Source organism: Armigeres subalbatus, chromosome 1, assembly GCF_024139115.2.
Source record: "Armigeres subalbatus isolate Guangzhou_Male chromosome 1, GZ_Asu_2, whole genome shotgun sequence".
Lineage (NCBI taxonomy): Eukaryota > Metazoa > Arthropoda > Insecta > Diptera > Culicidae > Armigeres > Armigeres subalbatus.
Window position 1 is genome coordinate 211,766,610 of NC_085139.1, and position 14,788 is coordinate 211,781,397.

A 14,788-nucleotide genomic window follows, 5' to 3' on the forward strand; every position below is an offset into this window, starting at 1 on the left:
GGGATGACGATTTCCTGCTAGTGAAAGGTAAACGGAAACTGAAAAAAGATGCGATACCGAGTTTGTGTCTTAGTGAAGCTGATGAAAACAAACTTGTAAATGCAATCACAGTTAAATCCACTGCAGACGGCCGGTTGCCATTCCGGGATAAGAGAAACACATATTACGATACACGACGCGAATATGCCTCCGGAAATATCTGTACTCGGTCGGACTTCGGCTCTGACAATACTGTAGGAGTGATTCAAGCACGCTTGGAGCAAGACCTATTAGCAGGTGCCGGCGATGATCCAGTTATATTTCAACCGAATTTGGAAGCTGCACACTTAAAATAAATCGCCGAATTCGGTAAAATTTTACCGAAATCTCAACAGCAGAACTGTTCGGTAAATAATTTAACTGATTCTCGGTGATTTTGACAGTTGAGCAATGGAAAAAATTACAAAAAATCTGTAAAATAAATTACCGAACAGTTCTGCTGTTGAGATTTCTGTAAAATTTACCGAATACGGTGAAATGAGGTAAGTGTGTGGGTTAAATCAAATGCCTCTTGCGAACGGGCGACGAATATTGTAATACCTAAAATGACCAGATCAGTGGCGTAGCCACGGGGGTGGTTTTGGGCATAAAACCCCCCCCCAGAGACAAATTTTTCGGAAGAAATTTTTTTTTTCATAAAAAAAAATGTTCGGAAAACCCCCCCCAGACCAATTTTCTGGCTACGCCACTGGACCAGATTGAAGATCATGATGGTTTTTTTATATGTATATATTTTTGATGCGAACAAAATCAATGAATAAATTATAGAATGATATTGCACAAGTCAAAAAACTGTACTTTTATTACCATTCGGCTGGGGATCCCATCAGTCACTGTCTTTCGTTTCAAACACTCAGCGAACTGGACTAGCGAAATTCATAACTGGCGCCTTATGAAGCTTCGACTGAATATTCCACCAACAGAGCTTTTTATACGCAGTTACCCAGGCAGTTACCTTCCCAAGTCTTCAAGCGTCGATGGGCGTGTGGTCTGCATACCGGCCTCCCGATCCCGACGTCCGTGGTTCGAACCCAGTCTGCTGCACTTTGCTTTTTTTAAAAATGTAAATCATCATTCATAAGGCAACATATTGAAATTTATACCGATTCCTTGTGGCAAATTTTCATAAGGCGTTTGATTGGAAATCATGCGTCCAGTTTCCTCAGTGAATAACAATAGTTACAATGAACTCATTCCGTATTTTTACTGGTGGGTGGACCTTTCATTTCTTTCGCAAATATTTTAGTCACTCAATTTTCAAACAGTTCATGTTTTGCGTTGAAATTTAGTACCCAACATGTCTTTTCTATATCAAGTTTTCCGCCAACACCGACTATTCCGTCAACACCGACTATCTTCCTCGATGATTTATTATCTCTATTGATGGAATCAATCATTATTTCATCTATACTAATGTTTACTGTACAAAAAATCAACATAATTGCATGTTTTTATCGAAATCATGGTAGATAATTCAATAATTATCGGAAATAGGCACTTAGGTCAGAGAACTCGTTTACTCTATTATGCCATTTATTAGGGTGAACTAACCAAAAACTGGGTACCAAAAACGAGAGTACCAAAAACGATGTGAGGTAGATGGGTTATCTATGTAGTTTGACAGCCGTTTCACCCTCCTGGTTTTTGGCCTATAAGCCATTTTACGAGACAGATTTGATCAGCTGATCGAAATTTTGAGTGGACGGCTTGGTCTTTGTTTTGGTAAATTTGCATGCAAACCATCATCAATTCGTCATCATCATCATCATTTCATTCCATTTTCGCAAATGTTCCTTGAAAAATGTAAATATTAGTGTTTGGTCTCCTGTCATTTGAGCTTTTTATAAAATGGCTTATAGGCGATATTTTGACGTCTTCAGTCCCCTGTACACGGAAGAAAAAAAGTACCCAAAATTGAGTACTTTTAAACTTACTTTTGAGTTATTTTTTCTCTTCGCTTTCATCCACTCTTTCTTTTGTTGTTAAAAACAAAAGAGCCAAACAATCCAACGACGCCAGTTCAATACGGGAAGCCAATTTTGAGTTTTATTACCTGAGGTCGAAATTGAGTGAATTAAACTTAAATTTGGGTCAATAAATTTTCCGTTGGGTACTTTTTTAACATGGGAGTAAAGGCAAACTACTTCGACCCTACTTACTCAATTTTGGCTTCCCGTACGGATGTTCGAGGTTGGGTGAATTAAACTCACTATTGGGTAGTTTATTTCTTCCGTGTATACAACCCCAAACATTGTTTCCAACCAATGAGAATAAATAGAAGGTGAGGAAGAAGACCAAATGCAAGTGTATTGGTGGATGATGAAAAATGTAAACAGCAAATGGTGACGTACATATTTGCACGGCTTCTTATGGGAGCTCGTTCGAATGTAGTAGTGAAAGATTTTTCGCCATACACAAAAGGCACGCACACAATATATGGATTTCCATACCTTAGTATTTATTTACATTGGTTTCCAACCGAGCCGCCAACTGTCAAATGGTTGTTCGAACAACTTCACAGTCACACACGTTCAAACAAAGCCGAAGCGTTTTCTTGGGTGCGGAGTCAATGTTCGTCAAACTGCTTGACTGGTGTGTACGTTGCATAGCACTAGTGCTGTCCAATGAGAGCTTGAAGTAGCTCGAAGTTTCTCCTTGTCCTGCTCATGCCCATTTGTTGACAAAAGAGAACGAGCAGGACGGGAACTACTTCGAGCTGCTCATTGGACAGCACTAATTAAAATAAACTGAGTTGTTCAACTCACTTGCCCTACCCGCATAATAAAAAACAACATGTTATATGGTCAGAATCATTATTACGATGTAAGATATAGCTTCACAGTTTACGTTGCGGTTTCGAATACAGTCGGGATTCGCTGGTTGGGATTTTAATACTTGGGTCACTTTTTACACTGAACGAAAACGTCCACCTTAATTTGAATGATTTGTCATTCAACTGCCTTCAAACTTAAACAATCTCTTTATCATATGATGCTATGGAATGGATGATTTTCCATTCGGAATCGGACTACAATTATTCAAATTTTGGAAGAACAAAGTTTTAAATTTGAAATTATTTCTTACAAGCCAACCCGTAACATAATTAAAGATGCAAACTGGATATTTATCATTTCATGAAGCATTGATCCAAAAATCATTCAATCTTGACTGACTATAACAAGGAGGAAAAGCAAGTAATTTTGTAATTGTAATTTTTATTGGCAAGTGGCGATTTGCGATTCGGAATCGATGTTTCATCGTCGTCATCGTATTAACAACCGCGTTCGTAATCGTCCGGCGGGTAAAATATTTATTGTTCGCATCTGTTTGGATACCTTTGTGTGATTTAGCGGAGAATGGCTGCCTGTACGGAAGCGGTGAAGAGGGATTTCCAGTCAATCGCGGGCAAACTTCTGACATATGTGAAAGACGTACTGATACAGAGCGGCGCAGATGAGTTCCAAGATGGCAAGAAGGTTTACGATGCGATTAGGTCGATCCTTCGCGAGGTTTTGCAGGACAAAAGCGAGGAGGGCATCCGATCTGTGAGGTCTTTTCAGATGTGTGGCAGTCCCGGAGCGGCAATTCGAGCGGAGGTGGTGTAGGTGGAAGGACGAATATTTTGAGAGCACCGATTAATTAGATTGAGTTGGCCGCTTCGCAGAATGTCAGCAAAAGCTGAAAAAGGAAGCTATCTAATGCGACTCCGGAAGTGGGACAGTTCCAGTGTTTCAGACGACTACTGTGTTGCAAATCATCAGCAAGAAGGTTAATACGATGGAAGCGAGGCAAAAATGTTGGAAAAGTTGTAAGTATTAGGGTAAACAAATTGTATATTATTAATTATATATTTCTATTTCTTCATACTTAAAATATTTCTTTTTTAATCTTTACGTTATTTTGTTCCTGATTCAACACCAAGGATAATCAATAAATTTAACTTATTTCAGATCTTAGTTGAAACTAAGTTGAAAAATTCACGATCAAATCCTTGGAAATGGAAACGCTAAACGTGCACGTTTTTAACTGGACTAGGTTTAATTGAAATACTGCCCGGACTCGTGAATTGGCATCGTAAGATTACTTATTTTCTTACAAATGAATTTCAAAAAAGGTCTAAATACTTCATTTATTATCAGGTGAGCGAGAACGGTGCCGATGAGACCACCTTCCTCAAAATCTTCGCCGACAACCTGCAGGCAACTTACGGACTGATACATACACCTGCATTAAAGCCTACGGTTGGATCATTTCGCGTAGCACCACGTCGACCTGCTAGACATGCGCGTAAACATCGTGAAACTGTTCCAGATTGCATACCCAGGAAAACCGATCAAATAGTTCCGTCGGTGGGCTGAGAGTTTTGACGTGTCGGGCTATCTGATGACCATATAGGTGGTGGCGTCCCCTTTCAGAATGACAGGACAGAAATCATGCGTGGCACTGGCCAAAATGTACATACTTTCTAGGGCTCGATATTTCTATCAAACAATATTTTTGAACGGTAACAAATAATAATAAATAAATTAATAAATCAATTTAAAATCAGTTATGGCTTTAAAAATTTGATTTTATGCTTCCGAGAAAGTAAAGTTTCAACATTATATAATCTGAATCAAAAAATGTAATCGTTCCTAATTAGAATGCAAAAACCTTTGAATTTGAATGAAAATCATCTTATGCCATGTTTGCTTTGACTTCTAATTGAATGATTATAATGTAAATGTTTTATGACGTACATTCAACTAACTTGAGTTTTATGAGCAGTAAAGTTGAATGACGGTAAGTTCAAAATCATCTGATTAATGTTATAGGGCTTGGATGAACCAAAAATCATTCAGTAACCTACTGATATGTTGGTTCAGTGTAGTTGGGCCTCCGCTGGTTGGGCCATGGCCCAACTAAAAAGCAACCGTACGTCAAAATTCAATGTAAACACGGAAAACGGGATTGGGCGTCACTGGACATCATTTGTGATGTTCAAGTCGATATACACGTGTTCAAATGGCGTGTTCGAATTTCGACGAGCGTGCCAAGCGGACATATTGTTTTGCGTTTCCGAGCGACGAACCGAAATTTAGAGGCTTTATCTTTTATTCTGAAGTTAAATACATTTTTGCGGTAGATTTGTGGTATTATCTTGATACGGTGATAAGTGCGACTATATAAAAGTTGAGGAGTCAAGCAAAATCCAGTGAAAGAAAAGTTTGCAAAAGGCGAAGTGTGCCAAAATGGCGGACAACCGCCTTGAAACATAGCGGTAGCGGTAAAAAGAAAATGGCGGAAGGAAGAATGACCGAAAACTCTAGTGGAGGAGCTGCGGCTTCGACGAGGGAACAGAAGAGCCCACTGGAAAGTAGAAATATGGAGCAAGGAATCAAAAACAAGGAAAAGGCAAACTATACATACGACGCGAGCGACCAGGGTCCATTCCGGGTAATGGTCGAATTAATAAACAACCAAGATGGAGAGCTACGGATCAACAAATTGGCGTTGGCAGTAACGCTGCATAAAATAACTACATTCAGGAACAACGTAGTCGAAGTCAAGCAAGCAGGCAGAAGCAAAATGATGGTGTATCTCAACAACTATAAAGTGGCCAATAAACTGGTGGAGGACGAAGAATTCAAGCGACGTAACTACAGAGCGTATATCCCTATGCACTTCATCTCGATCAGCGGAGTCATGGCAGGAATCCCGATAGAAGTATCAACAGTAGAACTGGAAGAATACATACACTGTGAGGTACCAATTCTGGGAATAAGAAGGCTCAACACATGGTTCGATGGGAAACCCCAACCATCCCAACGGGTTAGTATCACCTTCAGGGCGAACGAATTACCAAGAATGGTGAAAATGCTCAGCTGCACAACGAAAGTCAGGCCGTTCTACAAGAAGTCGATTTTGTGTATGAACTGTCTTCGATACAGCCACAGAACTGAGAATTGCAGAAGCAAGAAACGCTGCGTAAGGTGCGCAATGGTCCACCAGGAAGAAGAAGAGGATTACGAGAGATGCCTCAGACCAATCAAGTGCCTGTACTGTCGAAAAGAGCACACTACGACAGACAGGGATTGTCCGGAGCGGAAACGGCAGGATAACATCCAGGCAATCATGGCAAAAACCAACCTAACGTTCATTGAGGCAAAAGAACGATTCCCCATTCTTACCGAGAATCAGTATGAAGCACTATTGGAGATGACAGATGATCCAACACCAGCAGAATCATACGCGAATATGACAGCAAACCACTACGTAAAACGGAACCAACCAAAGACAAAGAGAACAACAGAAAAGCAACCATCTCGGATAATATCCGAAGATGTTACGGTATTCCAGGAGAAAAAAAGAAAAGCGGACACCTTACCAGACGGGGCAGCGTTATTCAACAAACACAAAGTCAGCGACGCCGAGAAATGGAAAGCGGAACTACGAGCAGCAGCAGCAAACAAGCAGGGAACCTCGGAAAACAAAGTCACCCCAACAACCATCACCACAGCAACAGATCCGACTGTGAAAAGCGGACCTCATCCAAAAAACACAATATTAGTAAGACACACTTCAACAGGTAAGATTGCACATCCTATTACAAAAAAATAAGTCAGAAAAGTTAAACAAATAAACAATAAATCCATCATGAAATTCCTACAATATAACATTCAAAGCTTGCATAAAAACAAACAAGAATTACACAGAGTCCTGGTAGAAAGTAATTACGAAGTAGCGTTAATCACTGAAACTTGGACGAAAAAAGGAGAAGAAGCAGACAGAAAATACTCAATTCCACAGTACCATAGCATTTTGCAATCGAGAACAGACGGATACGGAGGAGCCGGAATACTACTGAAAAGATCGTACAATTACACTAACATAGATATTCATATGCAATCGGAGATGATTCAATGTGTAGCTATAAGGATTCCCTCGATTAACTTGGTGATTGCATCAGTGTATGCCGCACCGTCAGTGACCGCGGTTGAACTGGAGGCAGATTTGAATAATCTTGTAATACAGTTACAGACATTCAGGAGAACTATAATAACTGGGGACTTCAATTGTCATCATCTTCTATGGGGAAATGACAACTGCGATAAGAAAGGAGAAGAATTTATAAATGTTATAAACGGGTCGAATCTTCTGATACTAAACGATGGAAGTAAAACCTATTTTCCAGCAGAAGTGGGTAAGAAGCCATCAGCTATAGACATCACGTTAGGCTCTGCAGACATATTTAACGAATTAGAATGGAATGTTAAACAATCGACTATTGGAGGAAGTGCACATTTGATCATAGAGTTTGAAATGAAAACTGAGCCTAGGAGGGAATGTAAATATATTAATCGAAAAAAAGTGAAAGAAGAAATTAGGAAGCTAGAATTCACAGAAGGACAAGGCACTGACAAGTTTAAGGCAGAAGTTCGAAGAATAATTAAAGAAAACAGTAAGAAAAGCAGATACACACCAAAAGTATGGTGGTCGAAGAAAACAGAGGAAGCGTGGAAAGAAAAGAATGAAGCGAGGAGAAAATTTAACGAAAACAGTACTCTAGAGAATTCTTTAGCATTGAAAAGGGCAGCAGCAGTATTTCAGAGATCCAAGAGAGAAGGCATGAAAGAGTCGATAGAAAACCTGGCTAGCAGTATAGATCCGCAAACCAGTTCTAAAGAACTTTGGACGAGAATTGGGAGAATTACAGGAAAAAGGATCTACAAGAAGGAAAACAACATGGTGCAGGAAGACGAGGACATGGCTGAACGGTTCTTGGATATCCACTTTGGACATAGTGAAATAGACGCTAATGAAATAACTATGCGGGGTCCAGTGTGTCATTACAACATCTTGAACGTCGAAACTTGGGAAAGGATCCTAGATAGGAAGAAAAACAAATCGGCGCCGGCAGAAGATAAAATAACCTTTGAAATGCTCAAAGAGCTCAGTCCATCAGTGAGAGACTCCATCATTCGCGAAATCAATGAAATGTACATTGGTGGGCACCTTCGAGACCACTTGAAGGAAATAAAAGTAGTGGCGATACCGAAAGCGGGGAAGGACCAATCTACAGTGGAAGGAAAGCGACCGATATCATTGGTACCAACAATAACCAAGCTAGTTAACTCGGCAGTATTAGAAAAGCTTACAGATTTCCTGGACAAAAAACAAACCCTACCGAAGACATCATTTGGATTCAGAAAAAACTCGTCAACAGTATCTTGCGTCAACTTTCTAGTCAACCACATTAGAGAGAACAAAAGAAAAAATTGGAAAACTGCTGTTGTGTTTCTAGATCTGTCGAATGCATTTAACTCAGTTAAATTAGACAAATTAGAAGATATATTAGTGGCACTACACTGTCCCTTGGAAATCACTACATGGATAGGTATTTTCTCAAAAATAGAAAAATAGGCATGCTGGTGAATAACAGAAATTTGTGCAGAACAATTAGCAACGGTTTGCCACAGGGAGACGTATTATCTCCTACATTGTTTAATGTATACACACTGCAACTACACGAAATCACAGAAGGCAAAGAAGATGTCATCCTTATTCAGTTTGCAGATGACTTCGCGTTGATGTGGAGGAACAAAACATTAGCGGGGCTGGAGCAAAGGGACAGGAATATCTAAACAAGTGGGTCGATCAAGCAGAAAGTTTAAATCTACAGATAAACCCAAGTAAAACAAAGACAGTGCTTTTTCAACTGGGAGAATCAAAGCTAGATCTAAAAATTAAAGGCACCAACATCGCAATGGCATGGTCTCATAAATATCTTGGTATTTTTATCGACCGTTCTTTGTCATTTGGAACACAAGTACGAGAAGTCTGTCAAAGGGTGGCGGAAAGAATCAATATGATTAAAATCATCAGCAGCGTACGAAATGGAGGACACCCACAAAGCATGATCCTGGTGTACCAAGCGTTGGTGAGAAGCATTGCGGATTATGGTTCATCAACATTCAACAACTGTGCCAAAACACACAAAGAAAAAATACAACGAGCTCTGAATCAAGCATTAAGAAAAGCCACGGGTTGCAGTAAAACCACTCCGATCAACACATTATTAGCAATCTCAGGTCAAATGCCGTGGACAGTACGAGGTAAATACGTAGCTTGTAGGGAGATAGCTAAACACATAGCACACCGGGACATAGTACACGATCAACTTATCGAAATAGGAGATAGCAGTTGTCCAACAGACAGCTTGACATTCCAGGAGAAATGCTATATCCAACACATGGAAATATACAACAGAATCTATCCAGTTATAAGGACATTCGCATCGATAGAAAATGTTAAAATAGAACCCCAATTGGAAAACTTAACCCTTACTAAAGACAACTGTAGTCAAAAACTACTCAAACAGTCGGCCCTATTCGTTATGAACGGAAAATACAAGGATCGTCCCCGAATATTCACCGACGCCTCGAAATATGGAAATACGTGTGCAATCGGGATCTACATAGAGCCCACAAAAACAAAAATAGCCGAGAAACTACAAAACCCAACATCAATCATGACTGCTGAATTACTGGCGATAAATAAAGCAACGGAACTACTGGAACAATTAGAAATATGGAATGCGGTCATTTACACGGATTCGAAATCATCATGCGAAAAGTTGACTAGATCGAAAAGTGCCAAATATAGAAGTAGGTATACTGGAAGAAGAAATACTACAGAGATGCTGCCGATTCCAAACTGCAGTGCAATGGGTTTTCAGTCATGTTGGACAGGAAGGTAACGAGCAGGCTGACATAACGGCGAAAGAAGGTATCGGAAAAGAACGAGCTATAGACAACCGGATTCTAGTGAAGGATGCTTACCTGCAACTGAAGGAGATCGCGATGTCGGAAAGCAACGATTGGTACTTGCAGTATTCGCAGGAGAAAGGCAAAAAATTTTTTGCTATCCAGGACTCTTTTCAAGAAAAACCATGGTTCCATAATTTGGCTTTGAAGAACGATGAAGTACGCTTATTGAATAGGCTTATGGCAGGCCACGACTATTCAAAGTACTGGCTACACAAAATGAAAATCGAGGAAGATGATTGCTGCTATCTATGTCAGGAGCCGGAGACAGCGGAACACCTAATACTCCTTTGTCCACGGTTCAACATCTCAAGAGCAAGCTTTAGATTTGATGGTATGTTTATAAGTCTGACTGAATTACTAAAACAAAAGATGCAATCTTGTTGAAGGAAGTGGTACAATTTGTAAAACGGTGCAAACTTAACCTGTGACACATGAGCAAACATCAACAATAACGTCCAAGGTTATTCAAAACCATACGGTAACTGAAACACGACTGCGCTGTTTCATTGCCCGAAAGTAGACAGTCGCTCGATAAATAATCCGCTGGGCATATGGTCTGAGCTACCCGCCCATTGAAAGTGGTTGACAGAAGTACACCACAACCAGAGAGAAGAAGAAGAAGAAATGGCTGTCAGTTGGCCCAACTAAAAAATCAAATTCGTTAGTTGGGCCGAGGTCGTGGCCCAACCAGCGAATCGCGACTGTACTTTTCGATCGATTCAACCATAACTGCTCGACATCATTACTAAATGTCAACATATAACATGTTGTCTCAAAAATGTTCTTTATTTCCTGCATTATATGTCAACATTTTATCATACTGTTGAGCGAAAATTTTGCACGCGAAAACAGACGATTTTTTATGGTGACATAACTTAACAATCCATTCAACATATTGTTATTTGTCAAATAACCGTACCACAAACTGTTAAAACTTTATATGAGATTGTTCATTTACAGTTGTCAACAGTAAAGGATACTGTTGTCGACCGCACGGGAAAATACAGGGGGGTAATATGCGGTGCATCGCGCCTCCTCTGCATGTAGTATGAAGCAAATGTAAATAAACAATCCCACATGTTTTTCGTTAGTCAGCAGTAGTGTAGGTTAACCAATATCCTACAAGATTCCAGTTCGAAAAATGTTACACTTGCCAAGCGGGGTGGCCCAGGGTGGCCCGCCTTTCCCAAGCGGCGAGGCCCGGATAATACATCTTAGGTAGGCTTGATTTGTTCGTGGATGACAGGCTTACTCCCCCCCTGGGAAAATATCCATGTACAGTTTGTAATTATGCGGGCTGTCAAAACGTAGCATATGGGTCTCTGATCTGAGCCTTCTATAAAAAGTTCGATATTGGAGTGAAATCACAAAACAGATAGACATCATAGAACAAACTGCAAATTTCAAAGTAGGCTTTTTGTGTATCAACAATCGACGAACAGCACTCCTGTATATCCAAGGCGACAGAAAGAGAAATAAAAGCATGCGATGCTGCTCTGTCTTATGTGCGTTGTTCAGTAAAGCTCGACTTCCACCGCTAGGATCGCTAGCGTTCCAAAATCATTCACAGGACCACATTCCGTGGCAAAGATGCCTATATGTTATGTGGTGAAATGATAGCCTTTCGGTACAACTTTGGTGCACGAGAAAGGCAAAACATCAGCTAACTTCACAGACTGCGCTAAGCTTTCAACTAATCAACTGAAGCATACACTGCCGTTATACGCATAATTGTCCCATGTGCATAGAAATCGCAGCAACCATGAGACAAATAATCTTATCATGGCAGTATACAGGGAAGTGCAATTTGCAGCACAAGGCATAAAATCAAGGGTTAGAGTTTTTAATGTTACATTTTTGTTGAACAAAGGAAAGCTTATCAAATTCAATTTCACAAGAATACGTGTTCTACTGTGGCGCCCAAACCCCTTGTTTTATGTTTTGAAATGACTTTTTGATGCACATGGCTATTCTTTCTGTCAAGGTCTCTCTACCGTCTACCCCGCTTTCAGGTAACTTCCCATCACCTGCCGATTACCATGGACATACGTATACATATACACCTTTAATCTAAATTTATACGTCGCGCGCGACTTAAAGACATGTTATGCCGAGGAGCATAAAGGTTTACCTTTATCTTCGAGCTGGTGTAACGCTGTATGTTGTCCGATTATCTCAATACATCAGTGTCAGTAGAATGAGGAACGACTGTTGTGCAGGAACTAGTAAACTGGAGGCTGGCCTCTTTCCACAAATTGATGTTCGGAACAATTCTAGTATCAACTCCATCAATTGTATTTCGTGTAATTATATTTCAGATGTATGTCTTTTATGAAATGTAGATTAAATTTATTCATTTAAGAAGTAAGCTATTGGATAGACATCATAAACACCATCAACAATAAATAGTTGTTATTCAAGGTAAGTCGATCAAGTTCAAACAACATTTTCTGCTGGATATAAACAACCTTATCCACTTTTCAGTGTTACCATGATAGACTGGGTATCGCTTCCCTTGGAACCGCTCGAGGCGATCTTCCGACAGCTCAACTACAAGGACCGACTGAGCTGTGCTCTGGTGTGCCACAAATGGAACCAAGCCCTATTCGAGTGTCCTTCGCTGGCCCATAGTATTGTATTCTCGATCGATACAGCCCGCACAGAACAATTGCAGCCTATCATAGCGCGGAGTGACCGCAATTATAGACAGTTGGCAATCGGATTACGTGGGCCATGGACTGAGGACCTTGTTGAGTGCCTGGATCAGGCTGTCCAAAGGTGGAATATCCGATTTGTATCCCTAGTGGGAGAACCGGACAAAGTGCGTAGTTGCCTTATTTCCAAATCATCGTTCTTCAGTTCCCTGACAGAACTGAATCTTGAGTTTACGTTAACGCGTACTTGGCCTGCTATCGACATTCTAGAGGTTGAGTTGAGCCAGTTGAAAAAAATGCACTATCTACAGGTCTACACTGGGGCAAGACAAACATTCACTCTGTTTCGATTTATTCTTCCGAAGGCGGAAGAGATATCGCTTGTTTTGGATTCTTTGGCTAACGAAGAAGCGATGTATTGGGAAGATCCTTTGATCGAACTGTTCGGATGCGGTAACCTGAGATCTCTGGAAATTGATTTAAATGGCACCATGTGGCAAAAGTTCTTCGCCATAGACAAGCCATATATGGAGCGATTGGTGATTCGGCGTGCGATCGACGAGTATCAGAACCGTGATTGGAATGTGGAATTCTCTAAAATGCCGAATTTGCGACACGTGGAGTTTACGTTTTCCAATAATGAAATGCTTGCCAGTTTGAACCGGAACTGCAAGAAAATTGAGAAGCTCCACTTGAATGGGTTTTGCTTGGATGATGGCAATTTTGTCAGCAGTATGCAGTTTCCTTTTCTAAGAAGTTTGCACATGGACGGCTGGGCAAATGGATCCCTCTTTTCGAACGAGCTATCTCTTCGTTTGGATAATCTGGAGGAACTCACCTGGAAATACGTGGAGCTGGCTCCTATTCAGGGCATTTTTAAAATCATTACGCCCAACGTGAAACGCCTTACGCTAAGAGGCTGTGAATACGCTCGTTTTGAGATAGATGTTGGCTATCGTTTGACGTCGCTAGACATGGATTACTACGGAGTGCAAATAGTGGCACCTAATTTCCTAGATCACTTGGTGCATCTGAATAACTTGACTCTTCATATTAGTGGTCGGTCCTGCAAGCTGGCCTCAAAGATGCATCACCTCCACAATATTAAACGGTTGGAAATTGTGTGTTCCACCGAAATCCACGGGTATGATTGCAATACTTTGTTCGAAAGCGTATGCCAGAATTTGGTATATCTGGAGGAATTTGTTCTTCGAAACGAGCACGAAAATCAACTCATCGTAGATTACAAAAAGTATAGCCAGCTGTCCCAGTTATCTCAGCTGAAAAAGTTGACGTTGCAGTACATTACGATAGAGAATGTTACTGGAGAAATGACACTGAAGAATGTTCCACATTTCAACGTGTGGGGTTGTACTACGTCGGAAGGTCACAATACTAGTCGTGCTAGAATGTTGGAAATGTGAGACGTCACGGTGGAGTCTTATTGTATTGGAACTGTCATACGCTGGGTTCAAACTTCTCGATCAATCTTGAGTAACAAGCGATATTCGCTCCCGGAAATTTTCATCGGCAAATCAGCAATGAACGAATGATGCCCTGCCTTGCACATCTGTCGAATATCTGCCATAAACTGGAAATCGATTTGTGGTGGGATGATTATTTGTTGTTCACTGCCAAAGCAGCGAAAGTTATTTTTCTCACTTTCACCGTATCCTTCCAAGTGGTCTACAATGCGAACGATAGGGCATCGGCCGATTTTCTAGGCAGGATATTGCTTTTCGGCACCACTGTTTTACGACTAAGAACTGCCGTTGTTACTCCACTGATTTTTTTATTGTGACAGATGAATTAGACAAAACCTGGCCATACCTGAAAATATTTTAATGATAGGTTAATAGAGACTTTTGTACTACTTATTTATACATCACTAACTTAAAAACAAAGATATTATCTCAAAATAGTTTAATAAGGCGATAGTGTATGTAAACTAAATCAAATTAGTTTTTAGATTCAACATAAAAAAGGAATAAAGATCTTAAACGGTCAATTTTGATTCTATGAATGACGAAAATTCCCTAGATTCGAGCCTAACCACTTTCAGCATGGTCTTGCTTTGTTGTCGCGCATCTTTACTCTAGGTTGAGAAAGGCCACGCAACTTATATACCTTCCACCTTTCTGGAGACTTCTTCTATGGCTCTACATTCCAACTGGAACTTGGCCTGCTTTTAGTATTCTATTAGCATTTCCTCAGTTTTTTATTGAAAGCTTTTCTATGCCCGCCATTGCATGAGTATGTATCTTGTGTGGCAAGTACAATGGATAC

At 40.4% G+C, this 14,788-nt stretch overlaps 1 protein-coding gene across 1 annotated transcript; it reads left to right on the top strand.

Annotated features, from left to right (window-relative positions):
• The first annotated feature begins 11,837 nt into the window (after nucleotides 1–11,837).
• On the top strand, nucleotides 11,838–14,510 carry LOC134210547 (uncharacterized). The gene is made up of 3 exons (XM_062686600.1): nucleotides 11,838–12,151; nucleotides 12,214–12,269; nucleotides 12,333–14,510. Exon 3 carries the CDS (start codon nucleotides 12,340–12,342, stop codon nucleotides 13,924–13,926), a length of 1,587 nt encoding a protein of 528 aa, XP_062542584.1. The 5' UTR covers nucleotides 11,838–12,151; nucleotides 12,214–12,269; nucleotides 12,333–12,339; the 3' UTR covers nucleotides 13,927–14,510.
• The last annotated feature ends 278 nt before the right edge of the window (nucleotides 14,511–14,788 follow it).